The 26,080-nt window shown below is 47.1% G+C and overlaps 3 protein-coding genes and 1 long non-coding RNA gene across 5 annotated transcripts in view; 2 read left to right on the forward strand and 2 right to left on the reverse strand.

The window, feature by feature from the left end:
* Positions 1 to 1,268, reverse strand: part of ela3l (elastase 3 like) — a 2,947-nt gene extending 1,679 nt beyond the window's left edge. Inside the window, exons 1-5 of the mRNA XM_057033272.1 lie at positions 1,138 to 1,268; positions 915 to 1,003; positions 700 to 797; positions 259 to 387; positions 7 to 143 (exon numbers count right to left, since the gene is read on the reverse strand). Of these exons, the coding sequence (XP_056889252.1) occupies positions 7 to 143; positions 259 to 387; positions 700 to 797; positions 915 to 1,003; positions 1,138 to 1,201 (517 nt within the window). The 5' untranslated portion in view covers positions 1,202 to 1,268. The remainder of the gene's footprint in view (positions 1 to 6; positions 144 to 258; positions 388 to 699; positions 798 to 914; positions 1,004 to 1,137) is intronic.
* Positions 1,269 to 6,396: 5,128 nt separating this feature from the next.
* bco2l (beta-carotene 15, 15-dioxygenase 2, like) lies at positions 6,397 to 12,800 on the forward strand. Its single transcript, XM_057033270.1, has 12 exons — positions 6,397 to 6,513; positions 7,130 to 7,307; positions 8,001 to 8,212; positions 8,576 to 8,691; positions 8,772 to 8,874; positions 8,973 to 9,116; positions 10,300 to 10,460; positions 10,705 to 10,872; positions 11,470 to 11,607; positions 12,023 to 12,205; positions 12,305 to 12,415; positions 12,547 to 12,800. Exons 1-12 carry the CDS (start codon positions 6,453 to 6,455, stop codon positions 12,661 to 12,663), a joined length of 1,692 nt encoding a protein of 563 aa, XP_056889250.1. The 5' UTR covers positions 6,397 to 6,452; the 3' UTR covers positions 12,664 to 12,800.
* Positions 12,801 to 15,477: 2,677 nt separating this feature from the next.
* LOC130525954 (GDNF family receptor alpha-2-like) overlaps positions 15,478 to 26,080 on the forward strand; it is a 33,479-nt gene continuing 22,876 nt past the window's right edge. Inside the window, exons 1-3 of the mRNA XM_057033271.1 lie at positions 15,478 to 16,061; positions 17,044 to 17,397; positions 24,355 to 24,441. Coding sequence (XP_056889251.1) covers positions 16,010 to 16,061; positions 17,044 to 17,397; positions 24,355 to 24,441 — 493 coding nt within the window. The 5' untranslated portion in view covers positions 15,478 to 16,009. The remainder of the gene's footprint in view (positions 16,062 to 17,043; positions 17,398 to 24,354; positions 24,442 to 26,080) is intronic.
* On the reverse strand, positions 19,886 to 21,729 carry LOC130525956 (uncharacterized). 2 transcript variants are annotated; one of them, XR_008950623.1, is made up of 4 exons: positions 21,421 to 21,729; positions 21,253 to 21,338; positions 20,236 to 20,445; positions 19,886 to 20,087 (listed from the first exon to the last, which is right to left on the reverse strand). It is a non-coding gene; the product is annotated as an uncharacterized LOC130525956 (long non-coding RNA). The 2 variants fall into 2 exon arrangements; XR_008950622.1 differs by lacking the exon at positions 21,253 to 21,338.

Here is a 26,080-nt window from a genome sequence, read left to right on the forward strand (position 1 = left end):
ACTTACTGTAGAGTCTGCCCCACCCAGTGATGTAGCAGGGCTGGAGGTTGGACAGCAGAGTCCCAGCAGCAGGGAGACATCCCAGCTGGACCTGGTCGCTCAGAGTCACCGGCTCGGACAGCTTGATGAGCGCAATATCATTGCTAACAGATGGGAGGTGGCGGAACCACACGATCCAATTATTCATCCAGAACCAGAGAGGAGGACAGTGGTCCCCCAATAGATCGACTGGATCCTTAGTTGATGCTCACTCCTTACCCGAAGGCCACGAAGATGGGGTTCCATTTCTCATGCACAACGATCTTCTCAGGCAGGACGGCCTTGGAAGCAGCCTCGTCCTCAACCAGGTTGTGTTTTCCCACAAACACCCTGTAGGAGAACTTGGAGCTGCCGGCAGAACAGACTGTTAAGGCCTGATTTACTGTGCTTAGTTTAACGATTTGATCAGCTCAAATTAATGATTCAATTTGCCACAAGTGGAGGATTTGATCTGGGCAGCGGCCCAGTTGATCTTGAGTCTGCTTTCTTTTTATCTGTGTAACATTTGGCTTGAAACATTTTGGCTTTCTGGCTTCACCGATCCTTATTTCAGTGAGGGTTAAGTCGGGTTAGGGTTAGAATCCACAGATTTTGTAATGGCTACGACTTGCTGATGTCTGATTTCTCATTTTCGGGCTGGTGTGTATCTGCCCCTCATACTTGATGCAGTGAGCAGCTGTCATGACCCAGTTGGCAGCGATCAGAGATCCCCCACAAGTGTGCCTCCAGACACCATCCTTTTCATACTGCAGGGAGATCTGGAGACAACAAGGAGGTTGCATGGATCACATGCTCTGCCTATTTAATTCAAAAGGATTTATGTAGGTGTTTGAGCATTAAGTTGCCAGGTGATGGCTGCACTCCCCTAAAAGTACCTGCCAGGGCCAGCTGTGGGGCCTCGCCTCTTCTCCATTGACCACGCGGGATGTCAGGGGTTCAATAGCTGGAGAACCGCACCCAAGCGCTGAGGGAAGGGAAATAAAATAGAGAAATGGGTTAAAAACTGCCCAGATGCCTCATTTGATGAAAACAAAAGTGTTCTATGGAAATATGCACACAGTTACTCTACTCAGAGTTAGGGAGGCCAGATGTTCTTACCACCAGCGATGAGCACTGAAGCCAACAGTAGAGGGAGCATGCTGACGGATGAGGATGGGTGCATGGACACGTGCGCGGCTGCCTTTAAACCTTCCAACTCCACAGGCGGCGCCAACTCCAAATGTGGTTAAACACACTCCCATTGGGTGGCCATTGCCTACGCAGATAAATGCAGACCAACGGGGGCCGAGGGTCTCTGCTGTTGGCCGAACCAAGTAACACACAGGTGGCTTTGCTGGAACATTTCTCATGACCTTCACAAAAGCTACGACATCAGCACTGTCAGGTGTAAGGAGTCACATGGTACACCTGTCCAGCATTTCCACGCGTCTAAGTTCAAGAAACACGTTGGGATAGAAATGCTTTGGGGTTTTTCTACAGTTTTTCCTCTTCCTTTTTCCCTTAATTATTATAAAATGCTTGCATAATACTGAGGGAGGCAAACATCTGGATCACAGGTGCCTGCCTCTGGAACAAAGTAATAATTAAACATGGACGCAGCAGTGACCAATAATCAGAAAAATGAGGAATTAATTCCATCACAGCTGCAGGAAACAGCGATGACTTGGAGTAAACATGCACATTTTTACAGTTTCCTTCCATTCTGAGCTCAGTTCTGCAGTGAAGTTCATACGTTTGTGATCATTCTGTAACCTTTTTAGTTCCAAAGGTTAAATGTCATCCCGCGGTGATCGAGCAGGACGACTGGCTAAATCAACAGCTTTGGCCTCTTTATCTTCAGCTGTGGTGTGGAGCCGTTTGAACATGGAATCGTTGTTCATTTTCACTGTTATGAGACGAAATGAGCTCAGGCAGAATCAAACCCTCTACTTTTGTCTCTTCCAGATCAACAGCACAGATGTCTGGTCGGAGGGTAGGCTGAGCTTCACCACTAGAGGGGACAGTTCACCTGTTCAGCAAGCAGAAACCTTCCATCAGAGACCTGCGGAGTGATCTGATGTCATCAGAGGAAAGCAAACCTCTTGTTCAGGGAGCAAGGCAACAGTTTGGTTCAGGAAGTGAAAAATAGTGAGTGAGGGAGCTGCACGGGTGTCACCATCGCCTGTATTCCTGCCTCACCAGTCACAGCAGCCCTCTGATTCGGAATAAATGCCGGTTAATAGTAGACGGATGGATGATGGATGGTTGGAGGTAGGTAGTTGGAGGTCAGACGGCTCCAAGGCGTCATTTTTTTAGATTATCATGAGACTCGGGCTCTGCAGCACAACACTTAGTGCTGCATACAAGCACCGGCTGTGTGTGTGTGTGTGTGTGGTGTGTGTGTGTGTGTGTGTGTGTGTGTGTGTGTGTGTGTGTGTGTGTGTGGTGTGTGTGTGTGTGTGTGTGTGTGTGTGTGTGTGTGTGTGTGTGTGTGTGTGTGAAGAAAAGAAACCTGAACCCTCAGATGTGCACCCAGAAATATACCTTCATCTGTGGTTTTTGATTGTTTACATGTGTCCCACTCCATAGATAAGAAAATAGAGTTACACATCATAGACCTGTGAATCATCGTCAACCAGCTCCCAATTTTCAAACTCCATGGACTCTAATGCACCTCATGAAATCACTCATTCAGCCACATGCGACTGACGACTGAGGTGAACAGAGGGAAAAGGAAATTGTCGCACTGATCTTTTTTTCCTTGTGTGTTTTGAGCAAAACCATAAACCGATCCGATCCGATCCGATCCGATCTGATCCGATCCGATCCGATCCGGTTTGCTCTGATCTGATCTGATCTGATCTGAGCCGTTAGCAGAATGTGCCCCTTGCCTCTCACACGTGCTTATACGCCGTCTAATGCCGTCAGTCATGTTTTCCTGATGAGGCTTATTAGCTTTATAGCTGAGAAAAACAGCACAGCTCCTTTGTTGAAACGACCCGAGGGAGCTGGAACAGATGCACTTTAGCCCATTCTTCCTATCAGACTGTGCTTGGACCCTGACTGACACTTATCTGAGCTTTATGGTTGTTGTGCGGCGCGATTGTGGCAGTAAACGCCACACTTGCCATCTCTCATGTGCACAATATCGTTGTGAATCACCGTATGCAACAGTGCAGCTTTAGCTCATTTGGAGCAGCACCATGTTTATTCCAACGACGTTCCTGCTATTAGGCTTTATGTTTTCTAAATATAGTTTGTGCACTTTTAGAAGATCCACAGTCGTGCGTGCAGATGTAAATCCAGAGCATCAGCAGTGAGCTTGTTGCTTTGTTGACAACTGATTCTCACAGACCGTGTTTACCTGAAAGGCAGATGTGCATTGATATGAATTCCATTTTCTGTTTTTCCATTTTCTGCTTTTCCAACGCTTCCCAACAACACTTGGCACGCCATCCATCAGAAACTCCCTGGGTGGATGCTACCCTAATTAAATTGCATCAGCACATGACCCAACTGGTCTCCCTACAGATCGAGTAGCTACTTGCCAGGTTTTATCCCTTCTTTCATGCCGAGCTGGGAAGAGGAGAGGAGTGGGTGGAGCCTGCCAGCCCCCGTGCCGTATACAACGCACGTGGCGTTAACGTATGTTGTAGTTCATGCTCATGTGCTCGAGCGCTCCGAGGCCATGCACTGGAGCCACACAGCAGCCCGGCAGGAGCCAAGCAGACACAGAGCTTAATTGCTTCATGCAGTTCGGAAGTAATTCAGATGAGTGGATTTGACAGATACGTGCTACGAGTCTTCCTTGGAATACCAGGCATGACGTTCCTGATTGCATGCAATGGTTTCAGCAGCACCAAGGAGAGGGAGCAACGAGGCAGCGGCACGGATTTGCACAACCAACAATATTTCACAGTCCAAGCGAAAGTGCCTCTCTCACGTCTCTTAATTATGTATGTTTGGTGCTGGGACATTGTGGACTAGAGTCGTCTTGTTTTAGTACAATTATAAGTTGAATGAGGGTAAATTATTGGTTACTGCCCTTGTTATTGGTGTAAACATGCACATTAAGTGTAATGTTTCACAGCTTTTAGGCCTCTCTGTTGTACCAGGCAAACTCAGAATCATTTTCCTCATATGTTGTTTTGGTTCCGAGACATTTCTGGTTTTGATACACATCACATTTTATTGCTACTTTTTAATACTTTGCAAATTATGCAGATTTATCCGGAAATGCTCAAACCATTATCTACAACATGCTTGGTTTCTATTGATTGACAACAGCAGGGCAACATTAGTAATTCAGCATGATTTAGTGAGGAAAGAGAAACATAAAGACGAACAGAAAAGGATCCAACAGTAAAAGAAACGTTGCAGCCGTGTATCGAATGACCGTCCTCCCAGTTATCTCATTTCCCAACTGAAACAAACCAGCGTGAATCAAATCAAAGTGAGAAAAGAAGATAAAAACACTCCTCAGCCAGCAGGTGATTGCCCCACATTTGGTGACACACCCATAGGAGGGTTGCATAACAGGCTTTGATCTGGTCAGGATCAAGGGTCAACGTCCCTCTGCAGGCAGGCAGACAGACAGGCAGACAGACAGGCAGGCAGGCAGGCAGGCAGGCAGGCAGGCAGGCAGGCAGGCAGACAGACAGGCAGACAGGCAGACAGGCAGACAGACAGGCAGGCAGACAGGCAGACAGACAGACAGACAGGCAGGCAGACAGAGAGGCAGACAGGCAGACAGGCAGACAGGCAGACAGGCAGGCAGGCAGGCAGACAGGCAGGCAGGCAGACAGACAGACAGGCAGGCGGGCAGACAGACAGAGAGGCAGACAGGCCAGATGTCACGTGAGGAATGTCATTTACTTGACATTCTGCTGTCCCTCCTTCAAAGCTTTAGCATCTTCAGGTCTGGACTCTCCTGTGGACGTGGTTCTACCTGGGGGCTGCGTGATCAACCCAAGATTTGTTGGATCTGTTCAGCAGGTCCTGCATAATCCTGCAGACAGAGCAGCTTCCAGCAATCAGCAGACTGCTGGAACTGAAGCGACTGCAGGTAGAAGAAACCACACGATGTTGCCCCCACCTGCTCCACCTGAGCTAAAATATGCAACAATGAGGTTAGGGTTAGGGTTAGCCTATATAGGGTTTAGCCTGGGTTACATAGAAACCTCTGGTGACAGTGGCAGAGAGGAGAACTATTGACAAGCTGCGGAGCATCATGGACAATGACCGCCGCCCTCTGCACACTGTCATCCACAGCCAGAGAAGCCTGATCAGCCTCCCCAGGTTCAGGACCAACAGACTGGGGAACTCATTCATCCCCCGAGCCATCAGGCTGTTCAACTCCTCAGAGGGGGGGAGGAGGGCCAACAGGAGAACTGGAACATTTTTATAGTTTTATATTTATATTCATATTCTATTTTTAATTTATTCTATTTTATTTCTTATTTTATTATATTTTTATTATCTTTAATAGGTTTAATGGGGTGAAATGGTGGTGGGAAATTTTGTAGATGCTTGTAGATCTTTGGAGATGCTAATTTCCCTGGTGGACACCCCCTAAAGGGATCAATAAAGTACTCTTGAATCTTGAATCTTGAATCTTTGGCCTGGGTTACATAGTCTTTAGCCTGGGTTACATAGTCTTTGGCCTGGGTTACATAGTCTTTAGCCTGGGTTACATAGTCTTTGGCCTGGGTTACATAGTCTTTAGCCTGGGTTACATAGTCTTTGGCCTGGGTTACATAGTCTTTAGCCTGGGTTACATAGTCTTTGGCCTGGGTTACATAGTCTTTAGCCTGGGTTACATAGTCTTTGGCCTGGGTTACATTGTCTTTGGCCTGGGTTACATAGTCTTTGGCCTGGGTTACATAGTCTTTAGCCTGGGTTACATAGTCTTTGGCCTGGGTTACATTGTCTTTAGCCTGGGTTACATAGTCTTTGGCCTGGGTTACATAGTCTTTAGCCTGGGTTACATAGTCTTTGGCCTGGGTTACATAGTCTTTGGCCTGGGTTACATAGTCTTTAGCCTGGGTTACATAGTCTTTAGCCTGGGTTACATAGTCTTCAGCCTGGGTTACATTGTCTTTAGCCTGGGTTACATAGTCTTTGGCCTGGGTTACATAGTCTTTAGCCTGGGTTACATAGTCTTTAGCCTGGGTTACATAGTCTTTGGCCTGGGTTACATAGTCTTTAGCCTGGATTACATAGTCTTTAGCCTGGGTTACATAGTCTTCAGCCTGGGTTACATTGTCTTTAGCCTGGGTTACATAGTCTTTGGCCTGGGTTACATAGTCTTTAGCCTGGGTTACATAGTCTTTAGCCTGGGTTACATTGTCTTTAGCCTGGGTTACATAGTCTTGTAGTCATAGTCTGAACCTGGAAATGACTCACATGGTCCAAAGGTCTTGTAGCTGGTATAAATGCTCTTTGTTTGCCTGAGCTGTTCAGTGGGAGCAGCGATGTCCTCAGAGCCTCAGAACAGTGAGTAGTTGCTTCTTTCGGACTGTAGGAATAACGGATGAATCAGTGGAGACTAAAGCTTTTAAAAATATTGCTGTATAAGAACCGGAAACAGAAGGAATGTTTGTTGTTCATTCAGTGGTCAGGAAATATTCTTATAAGCCTCATTACTAACGTTTGGTTATTGTCAGTTGTTAAAGTAGGAAACTGTCAACATGGACAAAATATGGGATTTGTGCAACGAGGTAATAAATAAAGGACATAAAAGCGATATTCTCAGATCTTTTTGGCCTATATTCTTGGTTTGTTTAAAGAAAACTGGTATCTGTAATGACCTGCACTCTGCTAATCTCACTAGCTTCATTCAGATTTGACGCACTCATTAATGTGGAGATACCAGGGAATAACTGTGAAGTGGTTCTTGATAAGAGATAAGCCACTAATAATCGAGCCTGACGCGTCTCCACCACAGAAGCAGCAGGACAGTTACAAATAATTTAAAAGATTGTCTGCTTTTTCTTCACCTGGCCACTTCCTTATTCTCAAATGTCCAAGGTCCAAGGCTGTAAATGTTCAGGAGACCACATGTGCCAACTTGTGTAGCGAAGTGGGGACAAAATCTTCCCTTTGTGTTCAGTCCCCAGCTGGCAACGATGCCCACAGGGCAGCGGACTGGAGAGCCTGGCGGCCCTGCTGAGTTCTGTGGAGGAGACCCCTGATCCCATCTCCACCACTATCAAAGGAACGATTCCAACGTGGATCAAAGGGAGCTTCCTGAGAAATGGGCCTGGGAAGTTTGAATTTGGCGAAGAGAGGTGCAGTATTTAAAAATGCATCACACATTAAAAGTCAAAGAAAAACAACTGCAAATGTGAGCCAGGATGACAAAAGTGTCCGGAGGGGAAGGAAAGTTCTGCAGACAATTCTCCCATTTCTGGTGGGACTTTTCTCTGGCTGCTCCGGTTTCCTCCCACAGACCAAAAACACACATCTGCTGATTGTAGTTCTGGATGTGTGTCCGTGTGCTTAACAAGCCCAGAAAAACAGAGGCGTGGAATTAATATCCAATCTAAACGCCGGTCCAGGGTCAGATCAGGGGGGCGAATAAAACCCATGTGGTGAACGTTTAGTGCAGCACAAAAGAGGAAAAATTGACAGGAAAAACCTGGAGACGCGTAAACAAAGAGAGGATGTGAAAATCGGAGCAAGACGCAACAATAAAACAATCCAAAAACAGACAAAGTAAACACAGGAGAAACTAAGGAGCAGTTACGGTTTCAGTCTGGACGGTGATAAAGTCTGTTGTTGGAACACGTGATGAGCCGTCGGACGTCCAACGAGACCAACGCCGTTGTCATGAAAACAGGCGAATCTCAGCGCAGAGAGCAGCATATTAACAATCACTCGTCCCAACAGGCAGCGGCAGCTTTGGACAACGTCCCCCTGCTCATGTAGCAAAGCATAACAATGATCTGTCTGTCCTGTGGACGTCTGACTCTTGCTTCCAGCTACACCCACTGGTTCGATGGCATGGCTTTGATGCATCGGTTCCACATCCAGGAGGGAAACGTCACCTACAGCAGCCGATTCCTCCGGAGCGACTCCTACGTCAGCAACTCGGAAAAGAACCGGATCGTGGTGTCAGAGTTTGGGACGTTAGCCATGCCTGATCCCTGCAAGAACATCTTTGCACGCTTCTTTTCACGCTTTCAGGTTCCCAGTGAGTTTGTCCCCCCCCACAGCATAATATTGTGCCAGCAGTGCCAAATGCATTATTAAACTATTCAATTCGTCTGTGCACGTAACTTTAAAGGCGGTTGTGCCAGATTACTGGAGGCAAAGTCAAAGAAATAGTGAAAAAACCTTTCTTTGCTTCCACTTTCCTGCCCTTGCTTTTGTGCGTACTGAGGGTCGGTGTCTCGTCATAGTGCGTATTTACCGTCCCCGGAACCCGCGTCAGTATTGTTGGGCGTCTGTTCCTATTTCCTCTGCTCCTGTGATCAATCTGCATCATGACGTGAAGCTTCCGAGGAACGGAGCGATGCGTCCAGCAGACCGGTTTAACACCACCCTGTCTCTCCAGAGGCCACCGATAACGCCAACGTCAACTTCGTCAAGTACAAAGGAGACTATTACGTCAGCACAGAAACCAATTTCATGAGACGAATCGACCCTCGAAGTCTGGAGACCAAAGAGAAGGTAAGAAGGTGCAGTGAATCTGACTGGTGGGGATGATGAGGACTCAGTGATGATGAAGATGATGTCTAACCCTGTGTAAGGTGGATTGGAGTCAATACGTCGCTGTCAACTCTGCTACCGCCCACCCCCACTACGGCCGCGACGGATCAACATACAACATGGGCAACTCCTACGGCCGAAGTGGTAAAGTCCTCCTCCACCCTCAGCAGCTCAGCAGCCCGGGGGAGGGGGGGGGCAACACTGAAAGGGCCACGTCATGTGACTGCTGATTCCTGACGCAGGTTTTTTTTACCACATCCTCCGCGTGCCCCCACGTGACGAGCCGGCCGATGCCACGGCGGACTCCCCCGACCTGAGTGGGGCCAGAATCGTCTGCTCCATCCGGGCACCTGAGTCCAGGAAACCGTCCTATTATCACAGCTTTGGTGAGATCCGCCTACACACGCTCAGCGTGCACGCTCGGCGTGCACAGAAGCGCTTAATGAGATGTTGTTTTTCCACACGGTGGGTCCGGCTCCCCGGGGACGATGTCAGTGGGAACGTGTTTTTATTCATTCATTTTGATGCTGTTGTTGCTCAGCGTGTCCGTGTCACTCACTTCTTTTCATCATCTCCGCATTTAAATGTGCTTTTTTTCTCTTACAGACTGAAACAAGATCATTTTTCTGGTCCACAGACAAAAATAATGTGGTCGGCTTTTTTTCTAGCGAGCATTTCTCCTGCGTCAGACACTTGTGCAGTTACGAAACGAGAGTGCACGTGGATGAGGTTCATTTAAGTTAAACAGCTGAACTAAACTTTAGAAGTTGCTCCATTCGAGGTTTGTGTTGCACCAGCTAGCTTTATTGAATCTCCCCCACCCCCACCCCCACCCCCACCAGACAGGCTGGCACCACAAACTCACATTATATAACAACTTGCACACTTTCTTCTGTCGGTGAGATCACAGCAGGTCAGGGTTAGGGTCAGGGTCAGGGTCAGGGTCAGGGTCAGGGTTAGGGTCAGGGTTAGGGTCAGGGTCAGGGTCAGGGTCAGGGTCAGGGTTAGGGTCAGGGTCAGGGTCAGGGTCAGGGTCAGGGTTAGGGTCAGGGTCAGGGTCAGGGTCAGGGTAGGGTCAGGGTCAGGGTCAGGGTCAGGGTCAGGGTTAGGGTCAGGGTCAGGGTCAGGGTCAGGGTTAGGGTTAGAGCCCCCCGGGCTCTCGCAGAGGTCCCTTGCACCTCGGTTCCTCGGCCCCCCCGACAGGCCAACGGCCTTTGCAGGTTATTCAAGCATCATGAAAATTGTGGTATTTAAGCAATGCAACACAAACCCAAATGAGTTACACGCACGTAATCAGGAGAACATTAATGAGTTATAATTTGCCCCGACTGTATCTCTATTAGCTAATGTCTACCACAGCGCGGAGCCCAGCGAATATTCGCTTTAATGTGCTGATATTAAATGTTTAAGGTCAGTTTCGATATGAAACAGAGCGCACCAAAATGGATTTAGGCTATTTAGTCGAATACTCTTTGGTCTGTGGTTTACAGTCCTGCTAAGCTTGATTCCACATGATGAGTGATAAAAGCTTTGTGGTTTCTCGTGCTAATTAGCGCTCTCCCTCTCCAGCTATGTCAGAGAACTACGTTGTGTTTATCGAGCAGCCGATCAAGATGGACCTGCTGAAGTTCATGTTGTACAAAATCCAGGGGAAAAGTTTTCACAGAATCATGTCCTGGCAGCCTCAGTATGGGACCGTCTTCCACCTGGTCAACAGACACACAGGCGAGGTGGGTCGAGCCCGTTTACCGGTACTGTCCAGGGAACATCCTGTATGTGAGCGCACAGACGCTAAAATTAAAGCTAATCTCCAACTCAGCGCGTCTCTTCCTGATTTGTTTCTATGAGGTCTCGCTCCAGCAGGAGTTTCCCAGCTCATTACCCAGAATGCCCATTAAGCATTTCCTTACTAAGTTAAGGTGCAACAAAATAAGAGCCCCCCCAGAAACCCTGACCCGCCTCATTTTACCCCAGGTGAGTGACGTGAAGTACAGGGCAGCGGCCATGTTCACGCTGCATCAGATCAACGCCTTTGAAGAGAACGGCTTCCTGGTCATGGACATGTGCTGCGGCGACAACGGCGAGATCATCGGAGACTTCACGCTGGAGAACCTGCGCAGAGGATCGGGAGACATAGACAAGGTGGAACTCCGCAGAAGCATGCACATGAGAGCAGCTAATAACAAATGAATTCATCCAATCCAACTATATCATTATTCCTTTGACTCCATTTGATGTAAAGGCAAATAGCAATTATTCTGCTTGCTCATCTAATTCTACTAAAATTAATTTGATTTCTAATGTGTGAATAAACATCTGATTTCCTTGTTGAAAGATGAACTTTAACAGGATGCAAACGGTCCTCGTACTTGTCACAAGAGGTTCACGTGTATTTCTGGCAGACAGAAGCAGATGTGTTCTAGACTCGATGGAGACGAGGCTGCGGTGGTCACGACCTCTGCTGCTCAGTGTCCTTCCTCCCAGAACATCAGTAGGAAAATGTGTTTTCCTCCTGCCAGCGGATACCTGCACATCTATTTTCACCATTTGTTCCGTTACGGTAGCTTTTAAACGTTTGTCGTGTTGTGAGGGTGGAACAGCTGAGAGAACCGCACCGGTCCTTCTCAGCACCTCCACTCAGACCTTCTGGAAGCTCCTTTTTGCCATCTCCTCAGCTGCTGATTTCCTGTGAAAGACCGGTTTCTGTCCAAACGTTCTCATCGTGAATTCTTTCGGCAGTTTTACAACTCGCTGTGCAGAAACCTGCCGAGAAGATACGTCCTACCTTTGAACGTGGACAGACAAGCCCCCCTGGATGAGAACCTCGTCACTCTGCATCATTGCAAAGCCACAGCAAAGATGATAAAACCAGGAGAGGTAGGACTCTTTCTTCACCATCGGTTTTGTAATTATTTCTTAAATCTACGTTTCTTGGAATCAGGGAAAGAATCCAGACATGAAGAGTAATGAGAGATGCAGCCGGTCCAGTCTCACACACTTGTTGTGCAGCTGGTGACACGTGAAGCTTCTTCCTCAGTGAACTCATGACGTGCAGCAGCCAAACCGGCTGAGACCAACACACACCCACTGTGTCACATTTGCATGTGTTGAAGAAAGGCTGAGCAAAGCTCAAGGAAAGACGGAGTTTTAGTTGTCATGCCTACAAGAGTTATAAAAGCTGAAGAAAGAGAGGTCGCAACGTCAGAAAACGGGGATTTGAAACGGTCGGATCACAAGCGAACATTCAAAAGTTGCAACAAATGAGAAAAAGCCCACTGATGTCCCACAACAGGTTTACATGACTCATGAGGAGCTCCATGATGCTGAGCTGCTGCAATATGGCGGCCTCGAGTTCCCTCAGATCAACTACGAGGAGTACAACGGCAGACCGTACCGCTTCTTCTACTCCTGTGGCTTTGGACACGTGTTTGCTGACTCCTTGCTGAAGATGGACGTCCACACCAAGGAGCTTAAGGTGACCTTGGCCACAGGAGGGACCTCACTGTTACATCACATCACATCAAAAGTCGGCCCCTAGTTCAGTGATCAGTAACCCGGACTCTTTCCTGCTTAGGTGTGGCGCCATCCTGGCCTGTACCCCTCTGAACCGGTCTTTGTTGCATCGCCCAACGCTGCTGAGGAAGATGATGGAGTGGTCCTGTCAGTCATCGTCACGCCCAGAAAAGCAAGTATAACGCTGCCACAGCAGCCACAACTGAGTGACACTAGATGTTAGCTCGGCACTTTGGCTTTAAAAAATACACTGAAGAAACTAGAACTCAAGAAAATAGTGCACGTGTCTGTTTCTGTGTGCAGGAGAAAAGCACGTTCCTCCTGGTTCTGGATGCCAAGACCTTCACCGAACTGGGCAGAGCGGAGGTCCCTGTCGATATCCCCTGTGGGACGCATGGCGTCTTTAGCAACACGTGCTAAAAGACGACGTTCGCAGTCAAGTGTTAAAGTGGAAACTCAAGTTCACCCAAGAGGAGAATCTCACTACACAGGTGGCTGTGAAAGACGAAACCCCCTGAAGCTGTAAAATAAAGAACAAAGGAAATCAAAGCTGACAACCTACTGCAGAGTCGAGCTTTCTTCTCCCGCACGTCCTCCTCAGTCCCAAAGATCTCCAGCGTGGCATCAGCACAACCATCACATTTGCCCTCTGCTCAAAGGCATTTGTGTGATCTGTAATCAGGAACCTTCCACCAAGCCCACACATGTGGGGAAACTTAAAGGTAATTCAGGCATTCAAATCCAAATCCATTTGCCCTTTTTGGCTGCGAGCTGCAGTGTTGTCGTGCCATCACGCGCTGGAAACGTATACTCCCAGCGAGCACGCAGCAGCACTTAGGATACACAAAAATGCATCAGAGGAAATTCAATTTCTGTCAAAGTAATGTGATAGAAATGGACATTGTCTGAAATGCCTGCGAAACAAATGGATCCAACTGGTCGATAGCCTCCAGAGAGTCTAGGAGAGGTCACTTCAGATGGAGCGTTGTTAATACCGGAAAAAACCAGCCAAAACAACGTTTCTGTGCACATAAACACTGGACCCGGAGCACAAGGGGACCAGTTTTCCTGTAATCCGCAGCAAGAACGCGGAGCTGGGAGGAAGCCTAACCCTCGCCACCTTCTTCACCGTGGTCTCCATCAGCGTCACGCTCCCGTCGGCACTGACTGGATCAGACGGCGCTCCGGACTGGTGAAGGATAGATGTGCGTTCAAGAGTCACAGCTCCAATAGCCGAGCCATAACTGCTCGTTTACTGACCGCTGACGTCTATGGAGATGGAGCGGCGTCGCCCACAGCTGCTGCTCTCTGATTAGAAACCGTGGCCACCACGGCTACAGTATCCAGCAGCAGCTCCTTATTTCCTGGAATATTGCTAGTTGGACCTTGTTTCCAGGGTCTCCGCTCAGCTCAGCCTGTGTTGAACAGCTCTCACAAGACACCTTAATTAACCCATAATTCCTAATCTAATCGGTCGAGCTTAACCTCTCTACTTGTACGTGTTTCCACTCGGTACCAAACCTGAAACCAGAGATACGGCGACCTTTGACCTCAGTTTTTAGGCTGCAGAGCAAGCAGAGCCTTATCATCGCTGCCAAACACACTTTAACGATCGGACACCAACAGCAAAACAATTAATGGTTTTTCAGTGTGTTGATCCAGATAATCAAGAATTTAATGGCCAAGGAAACGCAAAAATATCACCTTCCAGATAACGACTCCAGACCTTCAGAGTTTCAGAGCTTCAGACCTTCAGACCTTCAGACCTTCAGAGTTTTAGACCTTCAGACCTTCAGAGTTTTAGACCTTCAGACCTTCAGAGTTTCATACCATACCTTCAGACTTTTAGACCTTCAGAGTTTCATACCTTCAGACCTTCAGAGTTTCAGAGCTTCAGAGCTGGTGGTTCAATGGTTGGTTTCAGTCCAACTGGACGTCGCAGCTCTGTTTCTGTAAACATGCAGCTGTGGAGGTGAATTTTGGTGTTTATTCTTTTGTTGCTCTGTAATTGTCAGACAGTCTTTCCATCATGGACGGAGACAAACGCAGCAGAGGGGGCAGCAAGAGTCGCCCCCACCATGGAGCAAATGGCTGGATTAGGAACCCCCACAGGTTTAACCACAGTTACCGATCATGCCGATTCAGCGGTTTGGCTACCTGTGGTCAGCTTAACTCAGTACATCGGATCGCTGCTGTTTGTGCTGCAGAAACACAAATGCTGAAATTTCTGGTCTCGCCGGAGAATTGACACAAACATAAGAGCAGAAGAAGAGAAAACCGACTTGTTTTCTCATCGCCGCTGGTTCTCGTGCCTTTAAAAACTGCAGAGCAGGTTGTGTGAGTGGGTGAAGCAGCTGCAGCACAGATGCAGCCAGGGCGGGGGGGTCCGATGATGACGGAGGCGTCCAGCTCTGCGGGGACACGAGCACGGCCGGACCGGCGCTGGAGAACAAGAACCAGTCCTGACCTGATTCTGGGCGGTCAAACACCGCTGCCGAGCCGTCTGTCACTGTCGGAGACTAAATGGAGACATTGTTTCCAAGGTTTGTAAAGATTTATGACATTCCAGCCACTGTTTAAGCCATGATGCACGACAGAGTCATTCTGTTTAATGGGGCCGCTTTCTTCTGCGGGTTGTGGGCTTATTTCCTGTGAGCACATGTATAATATGATCCATTGTGCGATTCCATCTAAATAAATCTTTCTGGAGGAGGAAACACAGATGTCAATGTTAAGCATTTGACTCGTGAATGGATGAAAAAATGAAGGCATGAATGGTGGCATTTTGATCAGCGACCTTTGAACTCTGTCCTCGAGTGAAAAGTTCTGATGCTGCCCAGGAAGGAGCCGACGTGGTGGTGAATAAAAGGTTCTGTGGAGGACCAAATATTCCTGAACCAACTAAAAACACTTCCCAACCACTTGATCGTCCCAGTTGTGACTTCTTCTGTCTCAGAGTCGCAGATTCCAAAATAACGAATTTACTCACAACTCAGAGGAACTTGCTACAAAACACGTTCTTAAACGCTTCCCAAAGGTTTGTCAGCATGTACCAATAATATACAATATAACAAAAATACAATTAATAGGATTTAAATCGATTATTACAAGAGAATGTGTTTTTTCATATTGCGTATTTTAATTATCTATTTTTCTGATTGGTGTTTCCGGCGCGCGGTGCGAACCACCGCCCCCTGCTGGTCGATTCGCGCACACCTCTTTATAAAGTGTTGCGATGCCTCCGCGCACATGCAGTCCGTGCGTCCTGGAGCCCTCCGCAGGAGCGCGCAGCTGCCTTTGCTGGAGGAAGGAGCGCAACGTTCTCTGGCACCTTTGGCGCTTCTTCTCCGCCCTCACATCTTTTGACTCTGCCGAGTTTTTTCGGAGGGTTTGAGGAATCCACTGGATCCCAGCAGCAGTGCGAGAGACAGTCTGAGCCTCTAGAATGCGGAGAGACCAAGTCTCACTAGTTTGTCGGTGTACGCGCAGCGCTGACGGACCGCAGGACGCAGATTTATGGATTCGCTGATCGACTGATTGATTCATTTCCCTCAATATCAGAGGAGTTCAGGGGTCCCGGATCCGGTCCGGTGTCAGACAAACCTCGGATCGGGATTGTTGGAACTCGGGGATTTTAGAGGAGACTCTTTTTTACAGCTCAGCCTGGGTTTGGGTCACCGAGGAGAATTAACCTTTCGCGAGGTGGAGGTATTGGATTTTTTCTTTGATTTTTTCTGGACCCGAACCGAGCTCTGCTGAGTCCAACATGAAGTCCGTCGCTGTGTGGATGTGCGTTCACACGTTTCTCCTGCTCATAGGTGAGATGCGACTCATGGAAATGTGCTGCATTTGTAGGTAATTGGGCTCTGAAATAGTCGTTTTCAACCCCTGTGACGGGTTCTGTGACCGCCGTCGGTCTCCTGTCGTCATCAGAGGGCACAGGGTTCGAATCTTTGGCATCCCGACGCTTCAGCCCAATAAAACATCTTTAACTGTCTCACGTAGCTGCGGACAACTTGATACGTGCGTGATTCACGCACATTTGAGCCACTGAGCAAACAGCTTCCACAGCAGAAGTGCAGAACTTTTAGCTTTTATTCAGCACATCAAAAATTAAATAAACTGTGTAGATGTAAATCACGACTCACTTAAAAATCCACTATCAATCATCTTCATCATCGTTGTTGATGAAGGTGACGTCCAAAAGAGTAGCAGTATAAGTGTTTACAGAAGATGTTAAATTCAAAAGGAATCGTGTCGATACATTTGTAGAAAACCTAAAACATCAAATTCTTTTGCTCTGACATCGTGAAGAAGCGTCAGCTCACGTTCAGTTCCGGTCACCACCACTAGGGGGCTCTCTTGTCATTTAATCAGAACTGTTTGTAGTCGTAGGACTTGTTAAACTACCGTTTAAAACTCCTGTAAACGTAATTTCTGGATACCCGGATGTGAATTTACCCCAGTCTGAGGCCTTTAAGTGGTAATAACGCAAGATGATAATTACATAATGGCTGGTGCCATCAGTGTAGCAGCAAAGTGAAGGAGTTTCTGAATGAGCAGCGTGACTGCAGGCACTTAAGAAGGTACGATGTGTAAGAATTTGCAAACCATGAAGAATGTACTGTAAATGTCTCCCCATTAGATTCCTTAACATGTAAAAGCATGTCGGTGCAATCAGACCTGTTCATGCAACCGTAACCTGCAGCATGGAAAGAAGAGACGCCACCTGTAAACCTGATCTGTGATGCTCGGCTGTCCCTCTCGTCACCTTCACGTTTGTCTCCTGTCCCCCCCCAGATGAGGGGGACGTTTCCAGGGTGGGTCCCTCAGCTCTGTCTGTGTCTTTGGTCCGCCATTCTCCTGGAGCTCCTCACAGTTCTGGGCCTGGAGCTCACTCCGAATGGGTGGACTGCATCCAGGCAAGTGAGATGTGCAACCAGAACCCCAACTGCAGCTCTCGTTACCGGGTCATGCGCCAGTGTCTGGTCGGCAAGGAGAAAGACGCCATGCTAGACAACAACAGGGAGTGCCAGGCGGCTTTGGAAGTGCTTCTGGGTAGTCCTCTTTATGACTGCCGCTGCAAGAGGGGCATGAAAAAGGAGCTGCAATGTCTGCAGAACTACTGGACCATTCACATGGGACTTGGCGACGGTAAGAAGCAGACGAAATGATAATTTCCTGTCACAAATTTACAGCACAGGTCGCTGCGAAGCGTCTGCTGGGACTTAAACTACACTTTTTCCAACACATCCTGTGCACCAAAAGCCCCAAATGCTAAGCTAAGCTTTTGATCTGAAATATTCATTAGCAGTAAATCCCTGTTCTGTGCTGTGATTTCATATCTATGAGTCACTTCCAAGCAAATCTCTCTCCAACCTAAAAGCCGCGGCTCTTCTCGAACACTAATGATTTCAACCACACCCAGTGCGGTTGCTGGAGTCCCTGATGCCCTCTTACGATGCTACCAGAAGCCCCTGATGAAAAATATATGCTTTCTTACTTTCCTCACCCTCTTGAAAGTAATGGACCAATAATGGGATTACATTACACGGGCCTGTTATGGGGGACTTATTGGTTTTTACCTAAAGTGTTCCGTATTAACATGTAATTGGGTTGGAGTCCTACAGCTCCGTGGCCCTTGTGTGACCACTCACTCCACACATAAAACTGCACTCTGGATGGAACATTGGAAGACTCTGGATTTTACGTGGTGATGTATTTAGAGGGGAATAATGCGTGCCGAGTCCTCGTTGTCCATCCCTCAGGGTCAGAGCCTACAAGTGTTCCACGCCAACACAAGTCTGCCGGAGTCAGCAGCAGAAAGCTGCACCCTGGGGATGGTTTGAGGGGCTAGTGCCATCCCTCCACGCTTGTAAACATGACCCAAGTGTCATTCCGTAGCGAGCGTCACGCCACGTGGGGGGCGTGAGACAGTCAGTGGCTGCACACGCCGTTCTGACAGAAACGTTAGAAAGTCGCTGAGCTTTGCACGCGTGTGTTGTGATGCATGAAGTGATTCACCAGGCTCCCGTCTCACCGCACCAGCGGACGTTACCAGGGGACGTGTGATGTCACGCACGCTCTGCTGCCTCAGTTTTCTAAAAACTGATCTTCTCTTTCCCCCAAATGCTGCATCAGTCGTGTTCGAGTGCGCCGGGCGGCTCAGCGTCGGTTCGGGTTCGGTGGGTTCGGGTTCGGTGGGTTCGGGTTGGGTGCAGCTTTAATCGCCATGTTAGGTCTATAAGTGAGAACACACACGTGCAACATGCCAGCTGAACTTCTGGACGACACAGGGAGGGTTTGTCCCGGGCAGAGCCAGATAACGGGTCACGTTAAGTAAAATAATGTGGGGGGAAGAATGGAGATGAAAGTCTAAGAAAGAAAAATTAAAGATGTGAACCAAGCAGGCAGAAGGAGTCAGACTCCTGCTGTTTTAACTAGCTTGTTACTTGATCTGAACTCTAATGTACCGTAGCTAAAGGCCAAAAATATCTATCCACTCTGCAGCCTCAGGCTAAAACAAAGTGGGGAAAACCAGACAAAAGTCCGGCTCCGTCGGTATGTTTCCCGTGAACATGACCCGCGTTGATCACGGCCAGAAAGTTGCTCCACGAGCTCCAGGGCCAAACCATCGTCGGGAACGCCGACACCTCCCAAAGATGGAGGACTGAAGCGATACCCTGCTCCCTCACCAGCACCACGAGCCTGAGCTCCTCAAACACACAATCACTCATCTAAGATTTCAGGCTAGTTTCAGCAAGTTTGTGTTAGTTGCAATTATTTAAAACTGGATCTTTTTTAAGTCATGACTAAAAATCCAAAGTTCTTTCCATCTGGTGACAGAGTCCAAACTCAAAAAACAGAATTGTTTTTTGATCAGATGTCTAATATACCTTCATGTTTGTGCCTGTGTGTGTGTGTGTGTGACTGCACTTTCTGAGCATCCAGCAGGTGCTCAGGCAACATCTTTGCAGTATTTTGAATGTTCTAGACATCGTGAGATGAATGGGAATGTGAGTAACGAGCTCCAGATGTGAATGGTTTCCCTCCAGCTCGTCACCGTGGCAGCTACAGGTCCACAGGCCTGGAGGTCTTCAGCCGCATTCGAGTCCCAGTGTCGCTAATGATGAAATGTTAATTGGGTTTTGTAACGTAAAATGGCAGCTGCGTTCAACGCATCAATACAGCTGCCGTTAATGGCGAACGCTGCTTTCTGCTCGGAATCAGCCGCTTGCTTTGATGAGGCCGACCTGCTTGAATCCATAAAAGAACTAATTACTAAGAAAGAAACATTGGCTGCCACACAGGGATATTATACGGCCTCGCTCCGTTCGGCCCCAGGCCTCGTGTGGATTTAGACCTCAGCTTTGCAGCCAACTTGATCAAAAATATATTTTAGCATTCAATTATTCATATGCAAATAAAAGCCAGTGTTGAAGGGAGGTGTGATTATTGTACAGACTCAGATCTTTAAGCAAAACTATTTAATGTTTTAACTCCGATAATTCAACAAATGATGGATGATGATGGTTGTGGGATCATGTGGGACATCAGTTAAAGCTCCACATGCAGCTAAAACCCAAACTAAACATCCGCAGGAGACATGTTGACGTTTCTGAATCAAGAATATAGTTGGCAGTATGTTAGCAATAGCATGTTGTTCCCAGGAATGAGCCCCATAAAAATGCTTCCCCGGTCACGGCAGCGTTGGCCGTCTGTAGCGTCAGAAATGTTCACGTTGTCTGACCAACTCAGAAATAAAATGACCGTTCTTCTGCACGCAGAATGTTGCCACATCATGGAAGCTTAAATCAAACGACGTGGACAGAAGGTGGGAGAGGCTGGAAAAAATGCAATGAAGGAAAGAAGTGAGTGGAAGAAACGGAGTCGGGTGGAGAACCCAGAGGAGGAGCGGGGGGGGGGGGGGGGCAGTATTCCTTGGTGAAACCATCATTACTATGAGCAATGGTAGCAGTCACCGGTCATTACCTCAGCCATCCACTGTCATAAGCAGAACATTTTTTCCAGCCTGCCCCTCATGTCAGGGGATCAGGGAAGCCAGGAAGCCACATTCTGCATGCTGAACATGCCCCCCCCAGGTCGGCACTTCCTGGGTGGCCACGGCGTCTCCAGCAGAAGGGATCTGTCGATGGCTTCTTTGGTGATCAATAAGGTCTTCAACATCAGTCATCTTTCATCCTGAAAAAGTGAGAGCGATCGTTAAAACGTGAAGGCAAAACAGGCAAAGTTGGTTCTCATCCATCTGTCTAATGATCTGTGAGGCGCGTTGGCCAAGACCACGTTCCTGGGCTGGAGCGGGGAGACGCAGGGCAGCCAGTGGGCTTTAGATTAGGCTTTTATGGCGGCGAGTTCTCTATACGGGAGGAAGTGACGGCCATTCTGCTCCGTGAATGAATGAATGAATGCTCAATCAATGTCCTGATGTGGACATTAAGTCTCAGCTGCTGGCTGAAAGGTTCCCGGTGCTGCTGAATGAGTGAAGCCAAGAGGTCAACAGGCCCTGGGATTCTCATCACCATCCCTCTTATTTATCTTTTCTCTCCTCTACGGTGGAAATTTAGTGGAGCAGACAGAACCTGCACAGCCAGATTAAAGATCTGAGCCGCCATCTTCTGATTAGCAGCGTGGCCGCAATAGTGGCGGGACTAAAGATTCGGCACCAGCCAAGAAAACGGGATCAGAATACAGTTGCATGAAGACACGCCGCTCAGAAACATCCATCCATCAGATATTCGGTCATTTCAGCTCCGATATGCTGCTGTTGATGAAGTCAGTTAATTCAATATAAACCCAATTATTTCTGATTGGCTGGAACAGCACAGCTTTAGCAGAAAGGATCAATAAAATCAGATATTAATCACATTATTCTGGCTGTGATCAACAATAATAAAGATGCTTTTCTGTTGGTTTGCTAGTTTTTCCTCAAGCATTTTCATCTCTGTTGTGATGAAAATAAATAATAATTTTAAAAATGTAAATAAAAACCATGTTGGAGACCAAGTTGAATGGAGGACTGATGCGGACACCATCAGTTGACGCCACTGACGTTCCTGCTGAGTTGGGATGGTATCCTGGGCGACAGGCAATTGTTCGTTTGCAGGATTTACGCCACACTTAAAGTTTAAGGCCAACAGCTGGTGTTAAAATACTCACCTGAGTGAGCGAGGGCTGCCACAGGTGTCTCACACGTCTGTCTTTGGGAGGACTTTCTTACCCAAACCCTATCTACCTACCCACCCATCATCCATCATCCATCATTCATCCATCTGTTCTGGCTGATATCGGCAGGAGTTATGAGCACCAATACTTTGGAATGGAGCAGGTATCGGCCCGATACCGATATCTGGTATTGGTACTTGATGATCCCCAACGTGTCCCTAATACATTTCCGTCAGCACGGCAGACGGACGGGACTCGATGAGGTTGAAATTAAGATTTACTCAAAGTTGGTTCAGGGTAAAATGGAGGCAGACGAGCACAGTCAAACAGGCTGGGTGGTGCGAACAGGCGTCCGAAAGGTGATCTGCAGGAGAGACCAACAATCGGTTCAGAACCAGAAGACAGGAACAATGAAAGAAACTTGCATTTTAGAGTTCCAGGAGCCAGGCTGCACCACGAGGGGTGAAACAACAAACTGGCAACGTTTGGAAAGTGGACCAGGCTTTTACAGCAGGAGGCAGATGAGGGTGATTAGCTGGAGATGAGTTCCAGGTGTGTAGATCCCCACAGGAGAGAACCTGGACGCAGCCCCGCCCAGCCTGGAAGGAAACAGACAAGGGAAAGACAAAACACAGAAGGGGCGGAAACACTGGGGAATTCCAACAATTTCTAAATATCCACCTCTGATCTTGTCTCAGAAATGAGCAGCCACGTGAAAACGTTTGATAGCCAGGAGAAGATAGAAGATAAGAAGTGTTTTCAGATGAACGTTTGCTGAGTTTGGAAGGTAATTAAAAAAGCTTCAGTTTCCAGGAACATTAGAGCTCTAATAAGGTCTGAAATACAAAATCAGAGTGAAATAATCTAGGATTTCAAGAAGAGCAAGTCAGAAGTCCTCTAACCCTCTTGGACTGGTGACGAGCTCCAGGAAGACTTGGCAGCCTGGGGTTGTGTGACACTGTTCAACTGTTGAGCGGCACCATGAAACCAGGAGGAAACCTCTCCGTGGACCAACTGTTGGCCGTGATGAGTCTGGATTCATGGAGTCAGTTCAATTCCAACAAATGCTGGAGGCAATGCTAACAGCATGTGTAAAGGATAAAATGCTTCTACAAACGTACATCGATCCCAAGCACAAAATCCACAGGCGAACCTCCAGAGGAGCACTGCCATGGTCCTCACAGCCTCCTGATCCAAACAGTTCTAGAGTTCAGAACGTGGTTCTGTGGATAAAAGAGGAAACCGGGCTCTGCTCACCAGCGCTGGTGGAGGACATTTTAGAGATTAATGGGAATAAACCCCATCAAACAGCTTCCATGCAGTGTCTAACTGGAGGCTTTTTCGCCTAATTGTGAGGAGCCAGAAAATGCTATAAATTCAGTTATTACACAGGGATACAGTTCAGAGCGCTTTAGAATAGCAAACAACCTGAGTAATATTTATTAAAATTGACTTTGCCTCCAGCCGTAAATGATTTGTCCAGAATGTCAATAGGAAGAAAAAAATCCCCAAACAGGAATCCTTTGATGCAGATGATTCTCATTATTGATAATGGACATGGAGACGCTGGCTGACGGCTCCAACCAGCTTCATAAAGCCGCTCATGGCAAAGGGGAGCGCTGGGAACCCACTTAGGGCTGCGGCCCTCACCAGAAAAAGCCCCATTGTCAGCACCAACTTCAGCCTGTCAGAGCAAATGAAGTCAAATGGAGGCTTAATTACAGCGAGACGTTGGTGCCCTGTGGCCAGAAGCACCTGATCCCTCAGCTGCTGGGAATCACGTTCTAAATGACTAACGAGCTCTTAAGAGCGTAACACCCCTGTCTGTGGGAGTCAGGTCTGCGTGTGGGCGTGGGCTTATTACACGATTATTATTATGGTTATTATTATATTAATATTATTGTTGTTGTTATTTGTTATATGGTCTTCATTACCGTTCATTATTATGTGTTATATGGTCTTTATTACGGTTCATTATCATTAGTTATATGGTCTTTATTACGGTTCATTATTATGTGTTATATGGTCTTTATTACGGTTCATTATTATGTGTTATATGGTCTGAATTACGGTTCATTATTATGTGTTATATGGTCTTTATTACGGTTCATTATCATTAGTTATATGGTCTTTATTACGGTTCATTATTATGTGTTATATAGTCTGATTAGGGTTCCTTATTATGTGTTATATAGTCTTTATTAGGGTTCATTATTATGTGTTATATGGTCTTTATGACGGTTCATTATCATTAGTTATATGTCTTTATTAGGGTTCATTATTATGTGTTATATGGTCTTTATTAGGGTTCATTATTATGTGTTATATGGTCTTTATTACGGATCTTAATTAGGATCTTTTTTCCTAAACGTCCACGAGCGACGCTGCGACCCGTTGAGTGGACCTCTGGTGGTTGGCGCCTGGTTCCGACACCTTTCCGATAGTTTCCGTGGCAGCAGCCGGCATTCTCTCCTCATCACCGTCTTTTCCTGCTGAATTCCGAATGCAAAGCTTTTCCACACTGGAGGGTTTGTCTCCATCATAGGAATTTGAATTTGTGGGATTAAGACCTACAGTGAAGCAGGCGGCAGCGGCAACTCAGCCGGCTAAGTGCTAATTAGATTTGATTTGATTTTTTGTCACAAATCATTAATAAGTAGGATTGCACCGCTCATGTGAACGTCGTCCTTAAATCAAACCACATTTTCCAGAGGAGGGAAACAGATTTCATGAATATCCCATTTTCTTTTGGTAAAAAAAGGCCAAAACCAAACTATCTATTTTATTAAAGTCTATCATTACGAGGAAATGTTACAGTTCATTGTTGGTTGGTTGAAGTGATGACGTCTGGTTCTGAGTATCTCTGGGAATGCCGGGAAGCAGAAGAGCAAAGGTGTGAACGCACCTGTGTCTTTGCTGTTGTTTCAGGTGGAGACGTGGCCGATTCCTCCCCATACGAACCCGTAGCAGCAAACCGGCAGCCCGACACCTTCCGCTTGGCCTCCATCTCCTCAGGTACTGCAGCTTTGACCTTCGCTCGTGAGGGAGGCACCTTTTCCTACAGGTGAACTAGAGGTTAATAACAACAATAGAACCTCCATCAACATTCCTCAGCAGCATTCCAACCGTCAACGACATCATGCGGGAATATTTGGGAAGTCCTGAGGTGAATTTTCTCACTTATTGAGTCTTTCCCAACCCGACCGCTAACACTCCCGCCATCCGAGGGGCGATTTCTGACCAAGTATCCCTAATCAATAGAGCTCTTATCAGGAGGCACAGCTTCAGGAAAAGTGGAAATTAGAAACATTGACTCTGTTTGAAAACACATTCTTATATTTTCTAATTTAGCTTTTCAATCCATTTCCAGAGGAATCTATTTAGGCTCAAACTCCCGAGATTTTTCCTGTTATAAGGAGAAAACTGAGCTGGCCGCTTTATCTCTGAAGTGTTACACCAGTCAGGTCCTGGCTTCTCAGAAATAAACCCATTTGAACTTGCTGAATAATCTCCAAGTTGTCTGGAGACAGAAAACCTGCAAAATCCAGTAATTGAAGAGCAGATACTTTAGGTCAGCAGGCCAAATTCCCAGTTTAACCAGAGTAAAGTGGACCTATGCGTTAGGATATAACTGGGACTCACAGCTCTTTCCTTCAGTCACTCCAAGGTGCAATATTGGATTTGGTCTTTGAAACCTCTTTAGCCGCAAGCTTTCCTCATTATTCCTCATTTCTGAGGACAAAGTAATTGATTGTGGTACAAAAGCACCACGGGCACAACACAACAGTAATTCCACACTTGTGTATTCTCAGTTCAATTACTTAAGCCACACATATTTTAATAATCATTCCCATAAATGTTAAAGTGTCTTGAGACACGGGGAGTTCATGATATCTGCTGTCTGATGAGGACGGGGGAGTGTGTACTCACCACGGAAAGGGAGGAAATTGAAAAATAATCTTTTTAAGATTTAAGAATAAGATGTGTGTGTGTGTGTGTGTGTGTGTGAGATAAGAGACAAAGGTATGGAAAAAAGAATTCTATACAGTATCTTTCTGCTTAAGTTTCAAAAGCCCAACATTTACTGTCTGGGGCGTCTTTCCCATGTTCCACCCTACGAGAGCTGCACGTGTCCGGGCAGAGACACCACACGGAACCCGAGGCGCTCCTTCGCCTCGATGGCGTGAACGCAGCCAGGGATGATGTCATTGGACGATGTCTTGCCGTGACTTGGTTGGACTACGTGCATCAGTTCTCCACCTGTGGGCCGTGTCAGAAGAGACGAGAGAGTTCTGTTCAATATTTGCTATGCGATTATCCCAACTGCTCTATATTATATATGCTATCATAGATATGACGCAGCAGAACTCAACATGGCCCTGCATGGAAGTAAATCCCCATTTTAAAGTCCAGGAAGTTCAACTTTTTCTTTAGTGTATGTTGTGAGAATGACCTACACAAGCCGTGCTGATGACCTTACTGTCCTTATATAATGTACGTGGAGTGCTCCGGATCAGCTTTTCTTTAAGCATATTGTTATTCTTTAGGGTTAGGGTTAGGGTTAACCCTAACCCTAACCCTAACCCTAACCCTAACCCTAACCATAACCCTAACCCTAACCATAACCCAGCCACTGAAAACATCCCTAGACCCC

Source organism: Takifugu flavidus, chromosome 5 (assembly GCF_003711565.1).
Source record: "Takifugu flavidus isolate HTHZ2018 chromosome 5, ASM371156v2, whole genome shotgun sequence".
In the NCBI taxonomy this organism is placed as follows: domain Eukaryota; kingdom Metazoa; phylum Chordata; class Actinopteri; order Tetraodontiformes; family Tetraodontidae; genus Takifugu; species Takifugu flavidus.